At 44.6% G+C, this 24181-nt stretch overlaps 1 protein-coding gene across 11 annotated transcripts in view; it reads right to left on the minus strand.

Annotated features, from left to right (window-relative positions):
* Window positions 1–24181, minus strand: part of il1rapl1a (interleukin 1 receptor accessory protein-like 1a) — a 330464-nt gene that overhangs the window by 94656 nt on the left and 211627 nt on the right. For all 11 annotated transcript variants that reach the window (XM_023839920.2, XM_023840176.2, XM_023840338.2 and 8 more), the window contains one exon: window positions 22743–22896. In XM_023839920.2, coding sequence (XP_023695688.1) covers window positions 22743–22896 — 154 coding nt within the window. The remainder of the gene's footprint in view (window positions 1–22742; window positions 22897–24181) is intronic.

Raw genomic sequence — 24181 nt, forward strand, 5'->3', positions numbered from 1 at the left:
CAGGGCTGTGACAGCGTGGCTATGGGTCAAGTACGGCTCGCATACTTTGCAATGGAAAACCGTCGGCCCGGTTTCCGGTGTCAGTGGAAAAGCACCATCAGCCGGGGAAGCCGTGATGACCTCACGGAGAACGTCTCAGCCGTGGCCTGGGTTTGCGCAACGAAGGAGAAGACAAAGGAAAAGGACATTTTTAAAAATAACTGAATAATAAATATGTATAAGGACAGGAGCTATGATGGGTAGTAATAATTTGGAAAAAGTATAGCGATATACATATTTTGGTAGCTGAGATCCGGGCAGAGCAGGCCGCGGCCCGGCTAAGGCACGGCTAAGGCCCGGCTAAGGCACGGCTAAGGCACGGCTAAGGCACGGCATCGGCGCCGCTGACGGGCCCTACAGAGGCTGAGACCGCCTCTTATCGAGCAGCACCAACGTCCCAGGGAGGCTGACACTCTCGAGGTCTAGGGACGCTCTTCTTTCACATTCGGACACAGTAATGCCGGTTTGCCTTTATTTATAGGCACAGCTTATAAAGGAAAGTTTTATATATACACACGCACACAGAAACATGTACCGAAAATAGCTTTGCCGCTCCCTCAGCGGCCTGCGGTCCCCTGAGGCTGCGGAAGGCCGATAAGTTTCCGGGAGAAATCGTGCTTTTTCTTGCTCTCTTTATTAGGGACTTTAGAAGCTGCCATGTTACCCGCAGAACAATGACCCCAGAAGACTAGAAATCAACCTGCAATTATAAGTTTAAAAGCCGCTGGTGCGGGCCAGCTGGATCCCCGGCGGCAGAGCTCTGACGGGGGTGCGAGGCTGTAGAAAGCAATTATTCCACAATGAAATGGAAGCTGGAGTGAAGAAATGAAAGGTTCTGGGCAAAAAGCATCACCTGTGCGCCGGTTCCATTAAAGGAATGGAGCGTCATGGAGTTTCAGAAATACACCTGCCCCCCCAGGCTCCACCTCACCCCCTTTGTTTTCATCCTTTCATTTCGCCCAAGAAACCTGTTATGTAGTGGATGGGTCAGATTTATGCTTGAGGTCCTTACTGGGGCGTGTAGGATGCCTCTGAGTGCCCCCCCCCCCCCAAAGCAATGTATATTTGGGGGCTTCGAATTCGACTTCCTGTCCTGTCTGGTTGGACTTCCTGTCCTGTCTGATTGGACTTCCTGTCCTGTCTGGTTTGACTTCCTGTCCTGTCTAATTGGACTTCCTGTCCTGTCTGGTTGGACTTCCTGTCCTGTCTGATTGGACTTCCTGTCCTGTCTGGTTTGACTTCCTGTCCTGTCTGATTGGACTTCCTGTCCTGTCTGGTTTGACTTCCTGTCCTGTCTGGTTCGACTTCCTGTCCTCTAGCAGCAGTGCCACGTGATGGAGATACACGTGTGACTGTTTTGTGCTTTGTGCTCTGAGGCTTCCTAACATACCAAAATAAGACAGGGACAGTTCATGTACATATATTTCACAAGCCTTTCCTCTTCCTCTAAAAAGTGACAAATTATAGAAAGGAGAGGAGAGAGGAAAAAAAAAAAAAAGTGACTGCAGGAACCTCGCAGGTGCCAGAGACGAAATCATTAGCGGTATGATCCACACAAGACCCTCAGACTGATACACCTACACGAGGGGAGAAACCTTATCTCACCCCCCCGAACTCCACTGTGCGTCTGCCATCCCATCATCATTCTGCTCACACCCGCCTCTCTCCAGCCCAATCCCAACCTGAGATGATGACTAGACAGGAATTGCAATGCAGCAGAATAATATCACCCCCACGGCACAGGCTGTGCGATGTTACGTAACCGCGGAGATGACGTGCAGGGGGACTCGTGTCGCCATGGCAACCCGTGCCGTGACACACATACATACACATACGCGCCATGAGTGCCATTAAATGCCTAATCGTTCTGTCCATGCGCCGGCAAACACATGCGTGCGATTATGCACAATCAACTGACGGAGGTGAACGTCACTGCAAGAACGTCACATGGAGATCCCTCATGTCCGACCAGTTCAGGCTTGGTTCCTTCTCCAGTGCTCCAGTGACCCCTGCCCATTCCACGTGACACTTCCAGCAGAAGGAAGACTTGTGGTCAGTATGACTTCAGGGGTTTTAAAAAAAATTCCCCTATTTTTTGTCGTCCCTGTCACATGGCCTTCATGCGTCAATGTTGACGTTAACACCTGCGAAGCACCAAGGATTGACGCGGCTGTCCTTCAGCCACACTGATAACCATCTCGGGATTATGAGGCATCATTCTCAAGACTTTTTTTTATAAGTGTGAAGCAGAGACCTACCTTTGTTGGGGATTTTTTTGAGACTTTAAATTACACTTAAGGACCCAGTGACATCACTGTCTGACAAGGTCAAACCCCAGATGCCCAAACTGTGTGTGCATCTTTTGACAAAAAAACAGCTGCTTTCCTGCCAGGTCTGTGATTGTGATTCGTCTCAGAGCGAGGCTCACTTATGTGGTAACTTTGCCAGCCTTTAGTTAGACCAGCAGGGGGCAGTGTGGAGTCTATATGAAAGGCCCAGTAGTAGGCAGAAAGGGGCTGGTTCATTTTTGCTGATATTCATTATTCAAGTAGCCTGATCTGCGCTAGGGACACTATTCTGTGCAGATGCGTACCAAGGCCTGTGTTAATGTGCGGCTTTTTCAGCACTCACAGAATCTGATGTTGACGTATAGCTGGAGTCACAAAAGCTGCTACACATCTCTTCCATTCCCATCATGCACTTTGGCCAGAGCTCATGTCAAAGCTTATACTGATACTTGGAAAAAAAAGGCTACTTCGCAAGTCTTTTTATACAGTAAAATCCCGTTATAACGGACTTCAAGGGACCTGGCAAAACTATCCGTTATATCCAAAGTCCGTTATATCCAGAGTTGCTGTATGCTCAGAACATAACTACAGGACACCATTTACTCATGCCACACCCCAGCAGACGCACTTGTGGTATAGATTATTATATTGTACATGTAGTAATCCAACTTTACCTGAGTAGATGCGTGACTATTAATAATCCCGACTACGTATCTGCGCCGGATATCACCGGCACGCCACATGCCTTGTAGGCGGAGCTGCATGTCCGTTATAGCCGAACAAAACTACAGCTAAAAGCGGCCATGGGGACCAAATTGTTTGTCCTTTATAAGCAAAATTCCATTATATGCGAGTTCGCTGTATCTGATGCTTTTTCTGCATGTTCTCAAAGGCGCACAGCTGGGACCAACGGATCTCATCCATTACAGACAATATTCTGTTATAAGCGAGTCCACTATAACGGGATTTTACTGTGTATGAAAATTCTGTATAATAATCCCTTCCTGGACAACAGCCATAATGGTATATCCTGGGATTAGTGTCTTTCCATCCAAACATCTTCTATCCACTTTAGGGTGGTGAGGGTTGTGGGAATTCTTGGAGCCGACGCCTGGTAACATACAGCCTGGACTGGATGCCAGGCCATCACAGGGCACAAGGCAGGGGGCACCCTGGACTGGATGCCAGGGTATTGTGGAGCACAGACAAGCTCTCACACTTAGAGAGTGCGGGAGGAGGGTGAAGCACCCAGGGGAACGTGTGCGACAGAGGGAGTGTGTAAACACTCAATGCCTGAGCTCATCTGCTGTGTCTCCACCTTCCACTCTTTAATCGACTCAATAGGACGGTATTAAAGACCATCGGAAGACTAGAGTCTTAATGGCCCAGGTTTTTAAGGTGTTAAGGGCACAGACTTGGTTATGGACGGCAAGGATGTGTCCATACAAACCATGGGTGTTTATGGGGTCTAGGGATTCGGGGCTGATTTGGTCCCTACCAACGTTGAAACCAAACCTACGCCCTTGCATTTCTCACACTTGTTAAATGGACTGGTAGCCCAGAAATTATTTTAAATAAATCTTTATTAAATGTTGGGGGGAAGGTGGGGGAGGGGGGGGGCGAATTAAAATTGGTTCTTTGCATTAGCTTTTTACAGCTGACTGCCCTCAAACTGAAGGATCCCGTAATGAGTTTGTCCACGTGTCACTGCTAATGCAATAATAGAGCAAATGCAGACCATGAGAAAGGCACATCTTAAAGACGGAAATGCCCTCTGGAATAGGATGGCACTTCATGTGTGCTTAAAAGCAATAAACTGATTTCAAAAAGCACGCTTAATGAGCATGACTTGCAAATTAATTACGCATCTCCCCCCAGCTCGACTTGTCCTTGCGGCGACATTCATCGGTGGCGGGGAGTCGATGAGGACGGGGACGAAGGGCGTGGAACGGACGGAATATACAGGTGCCAGGACGCTTGGCTGGGAGAGACCAGTTCGGTGTCCTTGCCAGGATAACGGAGACAGGCAGAGTCTCACAATCGCATCACCGGAGCTCCGTGCACTGCACACTCTCACAAGCAATAATCTACAAGCTGCAGCCGCAAATAATTCTGTTTTAGCGTTTCTCTCTTCCATCTAAAGTTTCACTCTTTTCCATCTGCTCCGATCTACGCATACAATGCAAGCAGATGTTGAGAAGTCAGATATTACGCCTTGCCACTGGCCCTGCTTGTCACACGCACAGATCGCAGCATATGCATAATTAAACGAAAAGCCACCCTCTAACTTTCTTTTTCCTTCCAGATGAGACAGAAGTTGCCGAAACCTTGCGGGATTCTCCTCCTGCTGTGGAGTGTTTAACACCACTTTCCACACTTGCAAGAAGGTGGCGTTAATTATGTGTTAATTTGACAAGCATGGGCATTGATTATGTGATGTCTTTCTAATTTGTTATCCCAGATGTATGCAGTTGCGAACATGTGTGTGAGTACACAGCATTAATTATCACAGAAGAATTACACTCAGAGATGCATCAGTCCATTATTTCTGCTGGGGGGTGGTGGGGGGTAGCAGCCTGAATATTTTAGGGTCATGACACTAAAATTCAGTTCCAGGTCATACTAAGAACTCACAACCAAACTTGTTTTTGTTGATGACATATTCCCGCAATTCATTATTCAATATTTCAAAAATCTCTGCGATTAGTAAAAGCCTCCCAAAGATAACACCTGTAATTTTCATTCTGAATGTTTCTAAATTTGTGTTTATGTACTCACATACACAGGCAGACATACTGATAATGGAACGGGGTAAACCATAACACTCATCGTTTGGCTTAATCTTAATTGTTCTGTGATGCAATCTTCAGATAACCAAGCTAATTTCCTTTTAACATCTGAGATAGGGGTAAAAAAAAGAGCGAGATAAGTATTAAATATTAATTTTGTGGAAAAAACACTGAATTGGACCTAAAGTCAAAAGAGGTCGGAAAAAACAACTGTGGGAGATTTGAGCAACAAAAGAACCACCCCCCCCTCCACACACACCCCCGGCTGTGAGGATTGAGCGAATTATTCCCACAAAGAACACAAAAGCCAATCTGAGCGGTAAATATGACACTATGCGTTGGGCTGTATGTGCTCCAGGAGGCCCTCTGCTGTTGGAAGGTGGTAATCGCATTAAACCCCACGTCACTCTGCTACTGTCTCGCAGCGGAGGAACCGCTCTTATGGGCAAATGCTCCTTGTCTGCTACAGTCTTAGTGGTGGGAGGGGCTGTGCTTCTGACTCGTCGCTCCAGCACTCCCATCCTAAAAAAAGCCCAGCCATTCTTATTTAAGGACTGCTCTGAGGCCTGCTTAGCTCTGACTTTTTCTGCAGAGGATCCCTGAACTCGAATGGCAGCATGCAGCCCTGCAATAGCAGCGCCGGACTTATCAGTTAAGCAGAATGGCCCCCAGCAACATGGCGCCTGCGTGACTGTGTGTCTGCGATTTCCACATCTCCGCATCGAACTCCTCCAGCCACAATGCAATGTTCCCCACGAGATACCCGTGACTATGGCTGCCGGAGTCTGCCTCTTGACACTGCCATTATGTGGACCCCAGGCTGGTTCTGCAGGCATCGCTATCCCTGGCCCCTGCCGGTGTTGGTCCGTTATCCCTTTACCCTGGGGACTCGGTCCAGTAAGCACATCGGGTACGAACAGCAGGCCCAAACCTGGAAACTCTCCGCAGCTGCACAACAAATCCAATCCCCCCCCCCCCCCCCCCCCGGGTAACAGCTTGTCCTATTCATATAACTGCTATATAACACGGGTTTTCAATCTCCATAAAGCCGATTTTTCTTTAAAGAATCACTTAACTATTGCTATATTCAGTAAAACATCATTTTGGATTATTTTGTATTTTGTAAGCAGGAAATTGTCTAACAAATGCAATGTAATAATGGTGAATGAATGACTATGTTCTTTTAAATAAAACAGTTGTCACTTTTAAATAAAACAGTTGTCACTTTTAAATGAAATAGTTGTACCTACAGACAAATAATCTAAGAAAGATGGCTCAGTGTAGACACTAATGATATGAAGGACAGGAGAGCTTATCTAAAATATTTTATAAGAAAGAGAAGTGCAGTATTTGGTTGCAGGCAAGAGTCACACACTGTTAAAACTGAGCACTGGAGCAAAAAGATATTATCTGATCTATTACTCCTGCTTATTATGTGCTTCTGACTAACTTCATGTAAATTATGTTTCTCAGTTGGTATTATTTGCAGAGAGCACTTTACAAAAGCAAGCTTGTGTATTCAACAATATAAGCTTAATTAAGCTGAGGGCTTCCATTAAACTGAATAAATTTCATCGCTAAAAACGTACAAAAGTTTTGAAAAAGTTTGGGGCTAATTTCACGCATTGAAACCTTATACAAATAAAGCTGAACGGCAATTCAAACGAGCCTAGAATCTGCAGTGTATTAATGACTTCCGGTCAGATTAATGTAGACAGTGGCATCCATGCAGGCCAATCTCGAAATCAACGCTAGTATCCAGGGGTGGATCCACACAAAGGCAAACTAAAAAAGAACAGGAAAAAGTCCAATAGTGTTTTGGTTCCTCCTGCAATGGTTGACCTGCAGTAAGTGATGGACCAGGATCACGGCGACTTGCAGATAATCTGAGAATGACGTGGCCCCTTTCTGGCTTGGGCTCTGGAGATGAAGAACATCAGTAGGGAATCTTTCCAACCCGCAGATGAAAGCGTCAGAAGTCCCCAGAAGCACTCTCGGCACTCTGGGTAATGCCCTGGTTATCAGCAGGAAAATAAAAGAATGGCAGCAAAGGTCCACTCTGTGGGGCTAGCATGGGTCCGATGGGACGATCGCAGGGAGAAAGGCCGCCTCATCACAACAGAAAGTTCCGGAATGAGAAAGTCAATTTGAAGATCCTTGTTAAAACATGCAGATACACTTGGAAATCGGAAAAAGGGTGTTAGGGTAGTGCCGGAGTGGTTATCCTCACAGCTCTGTGAAATGGGCTTGAGTCTCTGCCCTATGTGTGCGGAGTTCTCATGTTGCCTTGGGCTCCACGGTCCAAAGCATGCCAAGGCAAAGTGGGTAGGTGCCCCATCCTGGGTTATTTCCTGCCTTGTCTCCATAGCTTCTGGGATAAGCTCCAGAGCCCCACGATCCTGCACAGGTCAAAATGGGTGGGTGTTCGCAAGATATGCACCACAGCATATAGTCACATGCCTTCTGCCAGTGTTCAGTGACTGAGCATAATGGAGCAATACCAGGAGGAGGCATCTTGAAGGGTTAATGACCGGGCACCCAAAGCCTCCACAGTCCCACTCGGGTTCCCTTATTGCATTGAGCGTACTCCTACCCACTCAATGCCAAGTGAGAAGCCTATCTTTTATATAGGATCTTTTTTTGTTTTTCATTTCGCTTTTTATTTCTTATTGAACATTATTATTTTTATTATTAGTTTTCAGTCCGTACCTCGTGGGACGGGAGGTGGGAGCCATGTCGGACATTCATATCCGGGTGACAGTGAAAAATTTCAAGAGCTGCGGATTAGACTGGATTTATGAAACCCGAAGACTCCGAGGAAAAGGGCAGGTGCAACACAAGGGGTGAAAGAACAGACAAAACAAGCAGGCAAAAGTAACAGGAACTGCTGAGAAAAGTAGAAATAATTATTGTTTTTCTTAACATAGTAACAAGACCTGATCAATGAGCTTTTGTTTGACAGTAAGTATGACAGGTCCACTACTGGAATGAAAAGGTAGGATATAAAGTGATGCAATGCCATGATTAATGTTGCAGCACGGCACCTCAAGTTAACGAAATGAGATCTAAGATCGATAAATGAAATGGACTTCCAATCACACTTATGACTGGCCTTCAGGTAGCAGTCGGCATGCTGCATCATGCTATTTCCTTGTCCAAGCCCATCAGGCAGCTGTAAAGCTCAGCTCTAATGACACAACAGACTAATCTGTGGAATATACAAGTCTACCACATCAGGTGGTTGTATGATTTATACCTTGTGCGGTATATGGAAATCAGTATCGACATCCCATAATACCCTTGTTTTCTTGGCTCTCTTGAGCATTCAGAAGTTTAGCAGATGTATGGAGACAGTCTATTGAATCTGGCACAATTTCAATGGTGTTTGTCTTCCTGAATGTCCATTATGGTGCATTACCAATTATTATAAAAGCAGCATTATACATAGAGTCTTATTGTGATTCTTGCTGTCATTGCTGTTATTGTGGAAGAATCTTCTGCTCCATGGTGCAACTGTATGCCTCTACCTCAACCCCGGATCACACTTTCATTCCCGGTCCACACTAGTTTTAACTAACTATGAAATTCATTTAAGAACAATTACAAATAAAACAACATTAATTCTCAAGAGTCTTTGAACAGGACAGCTGTAAAACGTAGCGTTTAAAAGATTTCAAACCTCTTCTCTTACGTTACGGTATCTCCAGATGTGCCGGAAGTCTGGCTAAAAAACTGAAAAGAGTCTCGAGTTATAGATTTTCAGCGAGACCGCATTCCTATCAGTGTTTGCCATCAATGTTTGTGCTCAGTGTAGGTAGGAAAGTCAACCTTTACAAACAGGAATAAGCTGCATCGCAACTGCAGAAACACAGAGATTAGAAACTGCTATACAGTGAGTGCTATTTCAAGAAGAACCTTGCTATTATAAATTATACTATATATTAAACATTGATGAGTGGTTCTTCTTGGGTACATTGTACATAAAGCTACAAAACAGCTCTTAGAATAGATACATTGATGTCATCCCCCACCAGATAAAAATCCCCCAGAAATCAGCTCTATTAAATTCAGTTGTGCTCTAATCAGAAAATGTATCTTCAGCTCAAACAAGACAACTTCAAAGGAAATTTCTGCAGCCTTGTTATTAAATGACGATTATAAATGAACTGCAAATACTTGAATGCTACAGTCATCCTTCGCTGTGACAGAACAAAAACAGCATCACGCCCCACTGAAATGTGCCTTAAGGCCTCGAGGAACTTTTATTTTTGCAAAGTGTGAAACTCCAAGGTGCGATCATCTGGAAATATCTTCGCTAATAACGACAAAAGGCTTGCTGAGGTGATAAACCCCCAGCAAGGACAGAAGTGACCTAGAGAGTAATTCCCTCACCCAACCTAAGCATCTCCACTGATCAAAAGAACAGGATGAAATCGCCCATGTGACACGTACAAGGGGCAAGATGTGAACAGCCAGTGCAACACAGCTAGATGTGGACAGCCAGTGCAACACAGCTAGATGTGGACAGCCAGTGCAACACAGCTAGATGTGGACAGCCAGTGCAACACAGCTAGATGTGGACTGCCAGTGCAACACAGCTAGATGTGGACTGCCAGTGCAACAAAAAAGCTAAGGTTGGGATTACAAACTGACCCAAAACACCACAGCAGTGTGCAGTACCATCAAGTGGGTCAATGTGCTGTGCTGTGTGTGCGTGGTGCTTCCATGTTTCAACTTTCTACATGTGGTTTCCTCTCGCAATCACAGCTATGTGGTTCACTTGCACATGTCCTACCTTCTTGGAATTATCCTTGACTCTCCAGGACAATAGGAATTAAAAGGATGGGTGATCACCAAACAAGGTAAAAAACTTTATATTTACACTTCTCAGTGAGGAACCCAGGTTTAAGAAACACACCACATGCTACTAATTTGAGTAAAATTTCTCTAAATGTAGCTTTCAAAGTTGATCTGACTTAGAGTTTCTAAAATAGCTTCAACTGAACTGTGCAGACAGAGCCACTAAAAAAGGGAGACTTGCTTTTGTAATTAATGCCAGTGACATTTTAAACCAAGTAATTTTGTCATGCTTTGCTAATGATATCTATATATAACAGTGTTAGAGTTGTGTCACTTAGCAACTGGAGTACATTAAATATCTCCATCGACGTGGGCTGTGGCCCTTAATCTCAAGGTGGTCCCTCAGAGATGAAGTTCATTTACTTAAATGCATTCTGAGAGTGGAAACCTCTCTTCCATCACACCTCGTTTCAGCTGAAAGCCTCCCCACTCTCCAGCACATCAAACCCACGTGACGATGACATCTTGGATGACTGGTGCGTGAAAATGTCAAGCGCACCACAGTCTTCATCCAAAATAAACTTCTGAACAGTGAGCCTTCCAAATTCAAAGCCTTCAGGAGACGATGGATTGCCCTGCTGCGTAAGAAGCTGAAAATAACCATTTGTGTTCAGATTTCAGAGGACGGCCAAGTTTAAATTCAGGCTTTTTTGTTGTTGTCCGTCCTCTCAAAACCACATGTCCACTCCATCACAAATCCCTTTATAACGCCATAAATGTTTCACGACTTCATCATCCTTTATTGGATGGTAGAGACCTGACATAACCTTATTTTCAAGCAGATGTACGACCAGCAAAGCAGAGCCAGGACAAATTAAATATAAAGACCTTTTTCACATCAGCTGCCCCTGATTAAGGTGACAGAGGTGGCAGATTGATCACCGAACTTCACCGTGCTAAGGCTACCTCGTTCTGGTGTCTCTCCTTGAAGAAGAGTAAAACTCTTCATAAAACTTGCAGAAGATTCCCCTTACAGAACACCCACATCGTCACTGGTAGTACCCTCACTGATTGCATTACTAAAGCCAAAAAAAGTTTGTTGAAAGGGAAAAATATGACTATCACGTTACACTGTTTTTGTGGGAAACACACAGTGACAAGTGGAATGATGGCAAGATATTGCAGAAGAACAGGAAACCAGCACACAATGAATCTTCCGGAATCTTTTTGAGCAGTGGACAGGATGTCTCTTTGCACACGCCAATCCTGTCTTCCACACTGGCAGAAGTCTAGTGGTCAAAACAAACAAACAAATAAATAAATAGGGGTACTAATATTCGGCAGAGGGCTGTGTCTGTAGCTGTAAACAGCTTCTAACACAATCCGTTGCATTAAGAAGGTGACTCAAGTGCTGTAATCCAGAACAGGATGTAGAAGAGCAGTAGCATTTCCACACCGAGCGATAACGGTGAGTTTAAAGAGGCAGCCTGAGAGAGAAATTAGCACTGAGCACCGAGGATTATGTTCCCACGGAGACGGCATGATGCACCACAGCCTAGCTGTGATACCGCACCTGAAAAATGAGCAGTGTCCCCTTAAACGGTGGTCATGAACATCTGGTACCCAACCTGCAGCACAGTACTAAAATCTTATTGTGAGTCTTAATAAAGACACCAGGCAGTAACAGGCAATCAAAACAAAAATCAATATGACTTTTGTTACCGGTTCCATTTAGCTTTATAGCTATTTACCACATACAACTCGCCTTTTGGGACTCCAATCCATCGATGAACAGCTAACAGTTATAGTACGGGTAGATACGATTCTGCTGTCTACAAATTTTTATGAACAGAAGAAACAAATACAGAATTAGACACTAAAGTTGCAATTGCCTCAAAAACATTCCCGTTAAATATTACCCGATCTTATGTGTTTGTGCAGAATGTCCTGGGAATGGCAAATATACTGCGACGGAAACTGCACTACAAGGAGAAATGAATATTTAATTATTGACCTAACGTCACACCTGATTAATGATTTTAATCTCACTTTATTTCCAACCTGGGACAAAATATAAACTAAGTCAAGGGGACATGTAGGCAAAAATTATTTTGAATGAGTCACGTGTATATTTGCAACAGTTCTCCTTTAATTAATTAATTGTGTGTCTTGGGCAAATATTACTTATTAATTGTTAAGGTGTTGGGACGTCATTACTCACCGCTGTCTTTCTTAGTCATACAGGAAGCTGTAATTACAGCACAACATAAAATTTGGTATCTCTTTATCTCAAATCTCCGAAAGCTGCACTAAATGGAAAAGAAAGCCTGTTTTGTTCCTCATTTTTCGAAAAAAAGGTAAAGATAAAATCAATTTTACAGTGAATTGAAAAAAAAAAACGCTTTGTAAAGTAATTAAACGGAGTACAAGATGAGCTGGGAGTGCTGTGTAACGTAAGCTGTGAGGCCTTTCCACCAACAGTGAAACAGCAGCAGGGGCTTGTGGGTAGTGGCCTTCAGTCAGGGTGGAGCAGGTGTGCAGGAAGCCTGGCACCCTGGCGCACAGGGTATCTGTGAGGGCGCTCCTCAAGCGCTCACACCTCCACACATTTCGCTCGGTCATGCGCTATGAAACTTTAGGTGTCAGCGGTTTGTGCTGTCCCCTAAAGGCCGTGTGGACAGCACTGGGGGGTGGGGGGGGGGTCTGGGGAGGTGTCTGGGGAGACCTTCGCATTTCCACCAGCCAGGGCCCCTTCTCTCGGCGAATGGCAGACATCATTATCGCCGAGCCCACTTCGTGCCCACGTCCTCTCGCTTGTTCGCCTCGCGAGCGTTCGTTCGTTCGTTCGTTCGTTCGTTCGTTGTATGACGCATCGCGTGGCTGTGTGCCTCCGCCTCAGACCGTGGGCCGACGCACATGGGCACGGGGTAATGCTCTCCGTCGCGGTTTTCTCAACTGCACGACGAATCTCCTAACGATGCCCGCGGCCAGCCTGAGAAGGCGGTCAGAGTGAGTGGGATGTCAGGCGTCACGAGCGAGGCTGTTCCCCAGACCAGTCTGTTCTGTTTCACCATGTTCACGCATCCATCAAGGGTCTACAGACCTGTGGTGAAGCAGGCGGGATTGTGGCACGTGGGTTTCCCTGGCACTGATCCGTGCTTGGGTGCCCCCTCCTCACTATGAGTACTGGCATCCTTCTGTCAGGTGAACAGATCTGAGCTTCAGATCAAGATCTGGGCAATCAGGTTTACTGCAAGTAGTTTCTGCCTGCTGCAGAAATAAATACCCCTTCAGCCAATATCATTTTCACTGCCAAGAAGCACATCCCACACACACACACACACACACACACACACACACACACACGCAGGCCTTCCTTTCACAGAACTTACATTCCTCACTTTTTTACGATATAATCCTGGAGGAATATCAAAGCTAATTATCACCCAGTAATATTCACAAACTCAGCTAAAAGTAGGTTAGAAAGAAAACTGCACATTAAATATTGATTTTTACGTGGACAAGACTCAAGCTTCCTCAAGGCAGACTTTGTAGAAGTGTCACCTCTGACCTTTCACACTCGACTCCTTAAAAAGGTGAGCAAACATGGGTTAGCTTTTGTGCTAATGAGCCACGACGTCAGGAAAATGTTTACGTTTAGCGAATAATCCCCACCCCCTTTCCAGAGGTAAAAAAAAAAAAAGTACGAATATATAGGGCTTTTTTCTTGATGCTTGCTCTGGACAGCCTAATTACACACTATCTATTAAAAGTGCAATTAGCTCTTACTATCTCACAGCAGCCTTCATATGCTAATGAGGCAGCTTGACGGGGGCCTCGATCGACGGCCATTACGGCCAGACAGACACACCGCTGCCAGCAGCCTATGAAGGGCTGATGAGTCCGACACATCGGTGTGCGGGAGAATAACGCTTACAGATGGTGCTAAACGTTTTATAGCCCCGCCAATGAAACAAAATAAATTTGTTTGCAACTGGGAGCTACCTGTACTTCGGAAAACTGTTTGCCGGGGTGGGGGGGTATTTAAACCTGGCAGAGATGGTAGAGGCACGACGGGGGTCACAGACCAGCGCTGTCTGGCTGCTTCAGACTCAGGTTTTGTATATTCTTTGTGCTCAGGATGCCTTTTTGTGATGCATTAATGGAGATTCATTACATATTCGGGGGGGGGGGACAGCACTTTAAAGGGGCCACAACATCAATTGAGTGACTGAAAGTGCCAACCTAAGCATGGGGCCCGAGGTGGCATTTTCTCAGAAGGCCGGACATGTCTAACTATTGCCCTGAATGGTTTAATAGTGAAAGCTTAGCCACCATTTTCCTTTAATTCTATTGAGATGCTCTTGTTTGAAAAGCTCTACAGAGAGTACTACACATGCAGGTGACAAACACCCATTGATGACCCACTACAGGCTGATGCTCTTTCCAGTTCAGGGTTTGGATTTCCCTCCCCCCCCCAACCCCATACTTACGCCAAACACAGAAATATGCAGCTGCCGCACTTCCAGTAAGCGGGTTACCAATTGCAGCCCTGACTGGTTCGCACAAAGATCGATGGTCTGTATCACAACCAGATCACAATGAAGACAGATTCCTAGTGTGGCAGGTTCATACAGAGCGTGTTCTGTGGGCACGTGGGAAATATCCCCTTTATCATTGGACACATCCAAGAGAGAGTGCATGTGTGTGTGCATGCGTGTGTATGCATATGTGTGTGCTCTTGGTTTACTTCGTTATGCTACAAATATGATGGAAAATATTAGCGCAGTGAATTAATCACAATTAACCACACCAAATATTAAAACTCATAAATATTTGCACAGTGAATCCCCAAATTAATGTAAAATTAATGCAAATAACGCATTATAATGGTCAGTATAACACATTATAATGCATTATAAAGGGATTTATAGTGCATTATAGATGAGAGCTTCATAGAGCATCCATAATGCATAATAAAGATGGCTATAATGTGTTATGCCTTTTTATAGTTAGAGGCATGTTTATAGTACTTTATGAATGCATAATAACACATTATGAAGGTATCTATAATGCATTATACAGGTACATGATTGCTTTAGGTGTTACCAAAATGAATTATGCCAATATCAGTGTTGCATTGGTGAAGTAAAGCAGCTATGACAGATGTGTTTCATTCACTATGGCCACCAACAGGCTCTTTTTTTCTCAGTTTATGAAATTTCTCTAAATGCAGAAGGTAACTGATTAAGCACAAAACAACCTACATCTAAAACCTATTTGGCAAATGGCCAAAAACAGAAGCCTAACAAGCAGTGCACTTTACTGGAAAGATCCTCATTTTAAGGTATTATCCTTCAATAAAATAAGACAAATATTGCAAATCACAGTTGTTTTTTTTTTATCTGTTGAACTGTCTGGCAATTTTTTTTAATGAAATGAACAAAGTCACAATGATTCCTCGCATATCCTCTCCATCAGCTTCCCCAATGAGACACTGACTGAATGTTGTGCTGTGAATTTTGGGATTCTGTGCAGTGTCACGAACGAAGCCCCAAAGCTTGCCTTGTTTAGCACTGAATACTGTAGGTCTGTCTTGAAAATCTTTGCTCATGCTATTGTGGCCACTTCATTAGGTATACCTGTGGGTACAGCTGAATATATACAGTATGCAGAAGTTAAATTGCTGTTAAATTACTAAAGCCTTCATGCATGATGTAAGCGATTTTAATCATGGTATGACTGTTGGTGCCAGAATCTCCGAACTAGATACCCTCCAGGGATTTTCACCAACTACAATGTTTAGAGAGTACAGAGAATTACGTGACAAAAAAAAAACATTCAATCAGCTGCATTTCTGTAGCTGAAAACACCGTGTTGGTACGAGAGGTCAGAGGAGAATGGGCAGACTCGTTAAAGACAGGAGAAATAACAGCTCAGTGTAACAGGGATGAGAAGAAAGGCTTCTCTGAATGTGCACCTCAGTAACCTATGATGTGGTTTTAGGAGAGAAGGGGCTCCTACCTTGTACTCTGCAGTTATAATTACCTTGTACTCTGTAAATAATTACCGATAAAAAGCGATCAGATAGTGAGGTATTAAGGTAACCCTGCTATGGGATGGTCCTCTGCATCTTTTGGGCTGGCTGGAGACAGGGCTGGGTTTGGCCGATCTCTTGTGTTTCCATGGCAATTCATCAGCAGCCCCATGCCTGCAAAGGCCACACCAGCCTGATAGGACTGATAACCTTGTTAGGGTTTTAATAGGGTCAGCTGGGTGGGTCGTGGGGAATTAGGAAGTCTGATGTTTGCTCTTGGGGAAAATGATGTGAGACACACTGTTTGATTAAAGTACGTGTTTTTACTTTCTGTAGCTGGGGTGTTTTTTTTTGGCCGTTAGCTTTTCTTTAGGGGGTTTGGTCTCATTCTACGCTTGTTTTCATCCATAATGAAGCCTCTGGTTAAACCTTGTTGCCCAGCTTTACTGTCCTGCCTTGTGATGGGCCCCACGTTTGACTTGGATTAGTCATAGTAATGTGTGGACAAGCCTAATCAGGAAATACTTACTGTATGTGTGTCTAGTACATACAGTTAAGATAATAAGGATGTGTCAAGATGACTGTGTACTTTGGTCTCATGCTAAACTGTATGGTAGGGCAAGGATTTTACACTGCCACTTAAGTCATGGTGAAAATCTCCGCAATAAAACTATTTCAGGCTCTGAAATGCAGGCGTTGTATATTTCAGAAGCCAAGATAGGATTGAAGAGCTATCATGTAGCCAAACTGTGCCTGAGTCTCCCTTCTGGAGAAGCTCTAGAGTGTTAGCTTCAATGTGACGCGTCTCTATCTAATCCGAGATACAGATCCCAGTCGGCAGTCTATCGATTGACGTCTCTCCGGAGACCTCGTGCGTGGCGGCGTATCAGGCAAAGGCAGCGGTGAAGATGGGACCTTTCACTGCGAGAGTGTGCCCTTATTGAGGAGACAGGAAATTACCACTTTTCACGCGAGGAAGCTGGCGGCCGTATCTGTGGCTGGGCTGTCCATCTCAGGCGGCTTCCGGTCCGTGGCAGAAGGAGAGATTAACTCCAGGAGTATCTCTTTGGCGTGTGGATTTACCTCAGCGCACGGGACTTTATGGCTGTGCTGCGAAGCCACACCTGTCGTATTTCTCACTTTTCACAACGCCGTTTAAAAATGTACATTTACTAGAAAGTAACCAGAGGACTTGCCTAATTGTTAATGCAGGTGCATAATTAAAAGCACACAGTGACACAAGCTCCTGCAGTAAACATTCGTGGCAGAATGGCTGGTCGTACAGAAGAGGTTAGTGACTTACCCCTTGGCACCATCATGGGATGCTACGCTTTCCAACAAGTCAGTTCATTCTGCTCTGCTAGAGCTGCCCTGGGCAAGTGTAAGTGAAGTGATTGTGAAGGTCAAAACATCTGGGAGCGGTGATCAGCCACTCAAGCTCATCGAAAGGGACAGGGCCACCCAACATCAATACCCAACCTGAACGGCAGTAAATCCCACCAGCAATGTTCCAACATTTATGAGAGAGCCTTCCCAGAAGAGCAGCGCAAAACTGGACCGACCAGCTTCATACTAATATCCTTGCTTTTGGAATGAGATGTTAGGCAAGCTGGTGTCCACATACTTTTCATCACATATGAACTGCATGAACATATATGGGGTAAATATTTATTTTGAGGATATAGGGGACATTTTAGGGGAAAAATACTGAACTAACAGGTTTCTGTCACATCCCTGTTCCTGTCATACTCATACGCCACCTTATAACACATCTTAAACATCTTATAAGCCATCATAGCTTGTGGCTGAGTTAAATGATATGAACCATACCTTTAATGACCTTAAAGGAGAAATTTGACATTGTTAAACACAATGTCATGATGCTCCCAATGTCACACAAAGTCACGGAGATCAAAAGCAACAAGTTTTCTTATATGGTAACAATGTTCGGGTTACAGGCGAGCCAATAAAACCATAGTTATTATTGCCTGTGGATATTCACTGCACCACGTTCTTCTTGCCCAAAGGTTCTTAGAACAAAGTCCCAGAACTAAGAATATTTTACGCAAACGGGATACAAACTCATGTTCTCTACGACCAAAACTCACAAGGTCTTCAAGCAAGAAACACAGATCAGGCCGCCATGTACCGAAATCTATCAGACTCTCAACACACCTGCTGGGATGGTGTCTCTGGGCTTGAAGTTTGGTTTCAAACCCAAGAGACTTAATACCTCATGTATCTGTAACGAGAGCCGAAAATGACATGCCTCGTGAGGGACTCATTACCCTATTTTCTCAACTTGAGATTAGCTACCACATCCTACCCCTGTGCTTGATATAATTGGCCTCCATCGAACCTCAATTCTTCCCCTGCCCTGAGACTTCGCCCTCTTACTTTGTACTCTTTCTCCCTTCATCTGATGAAAAAAATTTAAATAAAAAACACAGAAGTACTGAAAGCCCAGAAAAGAAGCGGAACGAGGATGTAGATGTAGAAAACACACTGAGCATGAGAGGCTCATATTTATTTGATGACCATGTGTTCCTTTTCACACATGGAGTTTGGTCCTGATTACAAATTCAGTGTAAAATGTAACACGGTCAGGCCTTTGAAGAGACGCAACGAGAAGGGGGGAGGGGTGTTCATTGCGCTCGTTGATGGTTGGGTGGGGGATTTTAGCAGAGCTCTCCACTTGACGCTTTGAAAATAAATTGGATTAGATTACATCTTTTTGATACTCTGGCCTGAGGAAATGCATTAAGACAAGAAAGTGATGAAGGCCGCAGGCCCAGGTAGGAGTGCGTATGCAGCGACGCCCTTGAAAGTGCGTACCCAGCAGGAGTGACACCTTCGTCTTCTCCATGTTCTTACTGTAAAGCCGATGTGGATGTGGGTGATACGCCTGCCGTTGTGCTTTTGTAATACGTCACTGGACCTCATACTCCACTGCGGTTCACGTCTGTGTTTTTCACGTGTGCGGTTTCCTTAACGACAGATAAGCTGGGTTCAGCGCTCTTTGCCATTTACTTAACTACGGAGTAGAAGAAATATGCCGAAATGAACATTTAATGAATGCCACGGCCAGCATGTTAGAGCATGGGGTGTTCAGGTTCCAGGTGAGTGATGCAAACTGAGACACTTTAAGCGACACAAAGGATTTTTGTATTTAAAGGAATATGGTCCAAGCCATTCAGATTATTATTCCAGACTGCAGTTTACAGTCTCCCTGCGCTCATTTCCGCACATAGATATTTAACAAACCCATTCACGCTGAGTGCCGTGTTGATGGGTCTTGGTGCGCTTTGGTTACAAGCCCATTGTGAGCCACCATGGATCCCTGCCGCCCCTCATCCGCCGTGTCGGTACCTCATCTAAAGACGTTCAGCATGCCGGAGAGATGGTGCCTCCTCCGTTGCGCGGGAGAAAATAAAAATACAGAAAAGCAAATGGCATCACTTTTAGAGCAAAAGTCAACTGGGGAAGCTGAACAAACGCAAAATCCCAGGTAACTGAGCGCGTGGCTAATGGCATCGCTACCTGCACGTTCGGCCTTTTTATCCCTGTCATTTGTCACACGGCAGGCGCTGCCCCTTTAAATGGTCTGAGTGCATCGCGGCAGTCAAATATGCGACACCCGAATCCGGAGATGGGGCGCCTTTCTTACAGGGGGGCACCACAGTGTCACGGATGAGCTGCAATAATTATTCTTGTCCTTTTTTTCCACTTATCAAAATGTCAGTGATATTTTTGATTTCTTTGTTGTATTTCATGCTGTGTTTGTCTCAATGTCATCATCCCTGAAAATGCAAACTTTAAAATAAAACTCTATGTCTGGCAGACAAGCTCCTGTGTCACATGGTTCTGTGTGACATGGTGCTGTGTCACACGGCCTTGTGTCACATGGTTCTGCACCATTCTCCCCCTGCTTCTATATCACAAAACCTTAGAAATGCACTTCTGAAAAGATATCGGGAACAGATTGATATCAGCACTGAAACCACAATGGGACCCAGGTAGTTACTAGTGGTAGAAAACTCACCCGACTGGTTTTAAATAATCAAGCAAAATCCATTCCCGTGACACCAGAAAAGTAAAATGCCCAGATTCAGTTGGGACTACTGCATATTTTTAACAGGCCACAATGGATGATCAGGTTATTAAATTTAATAGGTCTTTAGGACAACCAGACTGAAACTGACCTTTTTTCAAAAACTAATTTTCTGTAAAAGCAAGGACTATTAAAGCCACAGGAACAGGTGCCGTTAACTGCGGCTGAGGTTAACAATCTGGATAAGTACACACAAGATGGGAAAAACCGTAAGGAAAAACAGACACACAGCTGGAACTTAATTGGGTATCACACCACTGAAATACTGGGCTGGGTGATGTCACTGTGATCATTAGATATCATTAGTGTGACATATTCTCAGTGGCAAGTTTACTATGTACGGCTGCCTACAACCCCAATATACGCAGCACTCAAACAGGTCAACAGGTTCACTTACTGTTCAACTGAGCATATGAAGATATCTGATCCAAGCAATTTAGAAAGTACCGTCACTGCGGTTGTCCCAGCATTCCCTAAACTTAATTTTCACGCAGCACAGTGTCGACAGTCTGCAGTGAGCAAAAAACAGCACCACCCAATGGGAGACACCCCTGTGGCTGATCACACCGTGTTAATGAGTGAGGTCAGAGGAGAACGGCCAGACTCATTAGAGCTAACAGGAAGGCCACAGGTGCACAAATACCCCGAATGCACAACTGGTAAACCCCTAGCAGTTCCAGAGGCAAACATGGGTCCTACTTGCTGGGTGTACCTAAAAAAGTGGCCTGTAAGTGTATGTCACACACAAGATGTACTGTAACATGCCGGTTACTGAACACTGAACATATAACCTTGAGAAACTGCCATAGAAATAGGCGATGCACAGAAGTGTATAAGAAAATCAGCATTGATTATCACCCATCCAGAAAGTATAAATGAGGGGCAAAAAAACTGGATTTATGAATACAGTATACTGATATTTACCATTTAGCATAATCACCAAATTGTAATTACCTCCCGCCTTTGCACAAAATAAATGAGTCTGCAGAGTGGGGAAAAATGTCAGTCAAGATAAGCTGAGATGCTGTGAAGAACGTGACTGATTACTGAAACTGGATTTTAGCAAAATCTGGCACTGTTTTCCACTGGATAATAAACCATAATCAGATAGCAGTAAATTACAAAGAGTGCATTTGACCCTTCCCTTATCAGTGGTATGGCTGATGCTTTTAAAATGTAGCTCTCTTATAATGCGCCACATCCTTTTTTTTGGGCTGGCAGTGCGAGTGTTTACATCCCAGACAAGGATGAGCACACTTAACAGGAACCTCTGGTTGGTTCAGTGAACAGCCAATTGTTTTACGCAAGTCCCCAGGAAAGGCTAGGGCAAGAACGATTCACCCATTAATGTCATTTCAGGTTCAGCAGGGTCCACAGAGCTGCCCGCGTGCCGGTTCATTCAGACTGACGTGTACTGTGGTCATGTGACCAGAAGGGCCACCAATAATAGCGAAGATGTACGGTTATACAATCTGGCACTGCACTCCTATGGGAATGAAGTGGCAGTTAGCCATTTTAAGCGTGTCAACAGCTGGACATGTCTGCTTCGCTCAGGATGACATGGAAGGCAAGCAGATTCATGTATGACTTGGAACCAGCTCTACGGAGTAGGTGTGTAAAACGACAATAACACACGGAGAAATGCGTGTCACCTGAAAAGGACTTGAAACCACGCTATTAATGTGAACGCCGTCTGGTTCTTTTAACGCTCCTCTCTCCATAGGGAGACTTTCTGAACTGTGGTGTGCATGACAGCAATAGGACGCCGTTTGCACTATTTATTCTGACATGACCTGTTTGAAATTCTGCTAAATAATGAAATCACTGGTGACTCATTAAGGAACCATTTGGAGAGGCTGAGTTCTCCTTAAAATCAATCATGTTGGAGAAGGAGCTATTGAAGAGAGAATAATTTAGGTGCTGCTTTTTGCAGACTGATGTCTGTGAGTTAACTTTCCCCATTCTTGCCCACTGCTCAGTTAATTAGCCGTCAGCCATTCCACGAATGCTCACCCCCGCACCCCACCCCCCATATCCCATCAGCAGCTGCATGCTGCACATCTAGGGCGAGACCTGAGGGGCGCCGCCTTGGTTCTGTCCGGCCCGTGCCTTTGGAGCAGTACCTTCAAGTCCGGCCTTGAATATTTCAACGTTCCTTGTTAGTTAAAAAGTGCTGAAGCAGTCCAGCTCAAATTTATTCCTATCTGAAACTTTCTGCTACTCACAGCAATTAAAGACGCTGGAGGTCAGTCCAGACTAAACCATATTGACTGCCTTCCTCTGACAGTAATGCTTACTGTACATTTAACTTAAAACAGCATCAGAGTGTGCGTAGGCACAAAGCAAGGGAAAAATAAATAAAAGGAAAGAGGAAAATAAACTGCCATTATAGGGGTTTCCTGGTTCTGCTCTTACTCTACAAACACCCAGAAACTTAAATTAATAAGTGAGAACAAATAAGAGCCACTAAACTTTTTTAACAGCATGAATACCAAGAGCAAACACAGGAATCTGACCTTCCAAAACCGGGAACTGTGGAATCCGATTCAGAAATGCAATAATGTACTAGAGTAAAGTATATGACCATCAAGATCCAGTTAAGCATGTGGCGGTTCATGAAGGCCAGCTGTGGGCTGGTGTTGCGGCCCACAAAATACCTTCACGGCTCAGAAACTCACCGGTGACCTTGAGCTCGGTGGTGCGGCGAACAACGAATGTCCCAAACTGCAGCTCGCAGGTGTAATTCCCGATGTCGTCCTCGCGGACTTCCCGTATGGACAGGAGGTCCCGTTGACGCAGAATGTTCTGCCTCCACTGCTTGGGCTGACACTCCTTGGAAAGACAAAGACAAACCCAACATTGTGGCACACTGCACAGCATCGATATTTAATCTTTAGCGCTGACATGGTATTCAGCTCTGACACAATACAGAACAGACACCATTTATAGATCCCATTGTAGGAAATGCATTGTATGATTTTGGATAACAAACAAACCGTAATGAGTTTTAATTTATTTCTTATTTCCTCTTTTTCTCCCTATCTGAAACAAACCATTATCCAATTACAAATCTCCCCGTCAAGAACAACGCCCAGCACCTGACAGAGAGGGGCGGAGCCTGATGCAGTGTGTGTCCTATAAGCTACATTCTTCCTTTTGCCATATGTGCTGCGGTCTTGTTCTGTAACGTGACGTCCTTGTAGGACAGCATAATTCACTTAATTCCACCCACAGCCCTGTGGGCGTTAGCAAGTGTTGCGGTGGAACCCAGTAGCCTAATCCCCTACTCTGAACAGAATGTGAATATTACATATATGTATTCTGATGGCTTGTGCATCGACAGGCCTTAACTCTTCTTACCTTCACATTTACATATTAAGCAGACACTTTTGTCCATAGTGATATACAGGTGAGGCAGATTAAACATCACGAGTATACAGATGTCAAGGAGCCAACAAAGCTCCTTGATAAAGTGGAGATTCCAATGAGTGACCAGTAACAAGTGCAAGACAGTACTGGAGCAAGTGCTATATAAACATCAAGCATCAGAAAAGCTATTTAAGTAAATAAATACCAAAATTATCTATGGCACTTTTCCACTGACATACAGGAACCGTGGTTCCAGCTCGATTCGCTTTTCCACTCCACAAGGGTCAGATCTGTAAAGGCATTGCTAGGTTTGGAGTGTGACCGTGATTATGTTAGCATGAAATGCTAGTAGAATAAGCATTTTCTTGCGTAAATTTGCATTATGAATGCATTCCGTTCAACTGGTCTATAGTACTTTTTTCAGTAGGTGGTTGGAAATTTTCAGGTTCTGAGTTGTAAATGCATCAATACATCGTGATGTGCAATACTACTAATAATAAATTATATATAGAAAAATTTTTTCCTCTCCGTGCATATTGACGAAGAACACCAGTATCTCAATCGGATAGTGGCGACCCAACCAAGTTCGGTTTAGTCACGCTTTTGGCTCTGCCAGCAAGCAGGCACATGTCAGGCAGGTTACAGCTCGGGTTCAGCTAACGTTCTTCACGATGGAAATCCGCCAGTTGGCGGTACAGCTCGGGTACGGCTCGATTCTTGGTGGCAGTTGTAAAGCCCCGCAATGCTA

Source organism: Paramormyrops kingsleyae, chromosome 1, assembly GCF_048594095.1.
Source record: "Paramormyrops kingsleyae isolate MSU_618 chromosome 1, PKINGS_0.4, whole genome shotgun sequence".
Classification (NCBI taxonomy): Eukaryota; Metazoa; Chordata; class Actinopteri; order Osteoglossiformes; family Mormyridae; genus Paramormyrops; species Paramormyrops kingsleyae.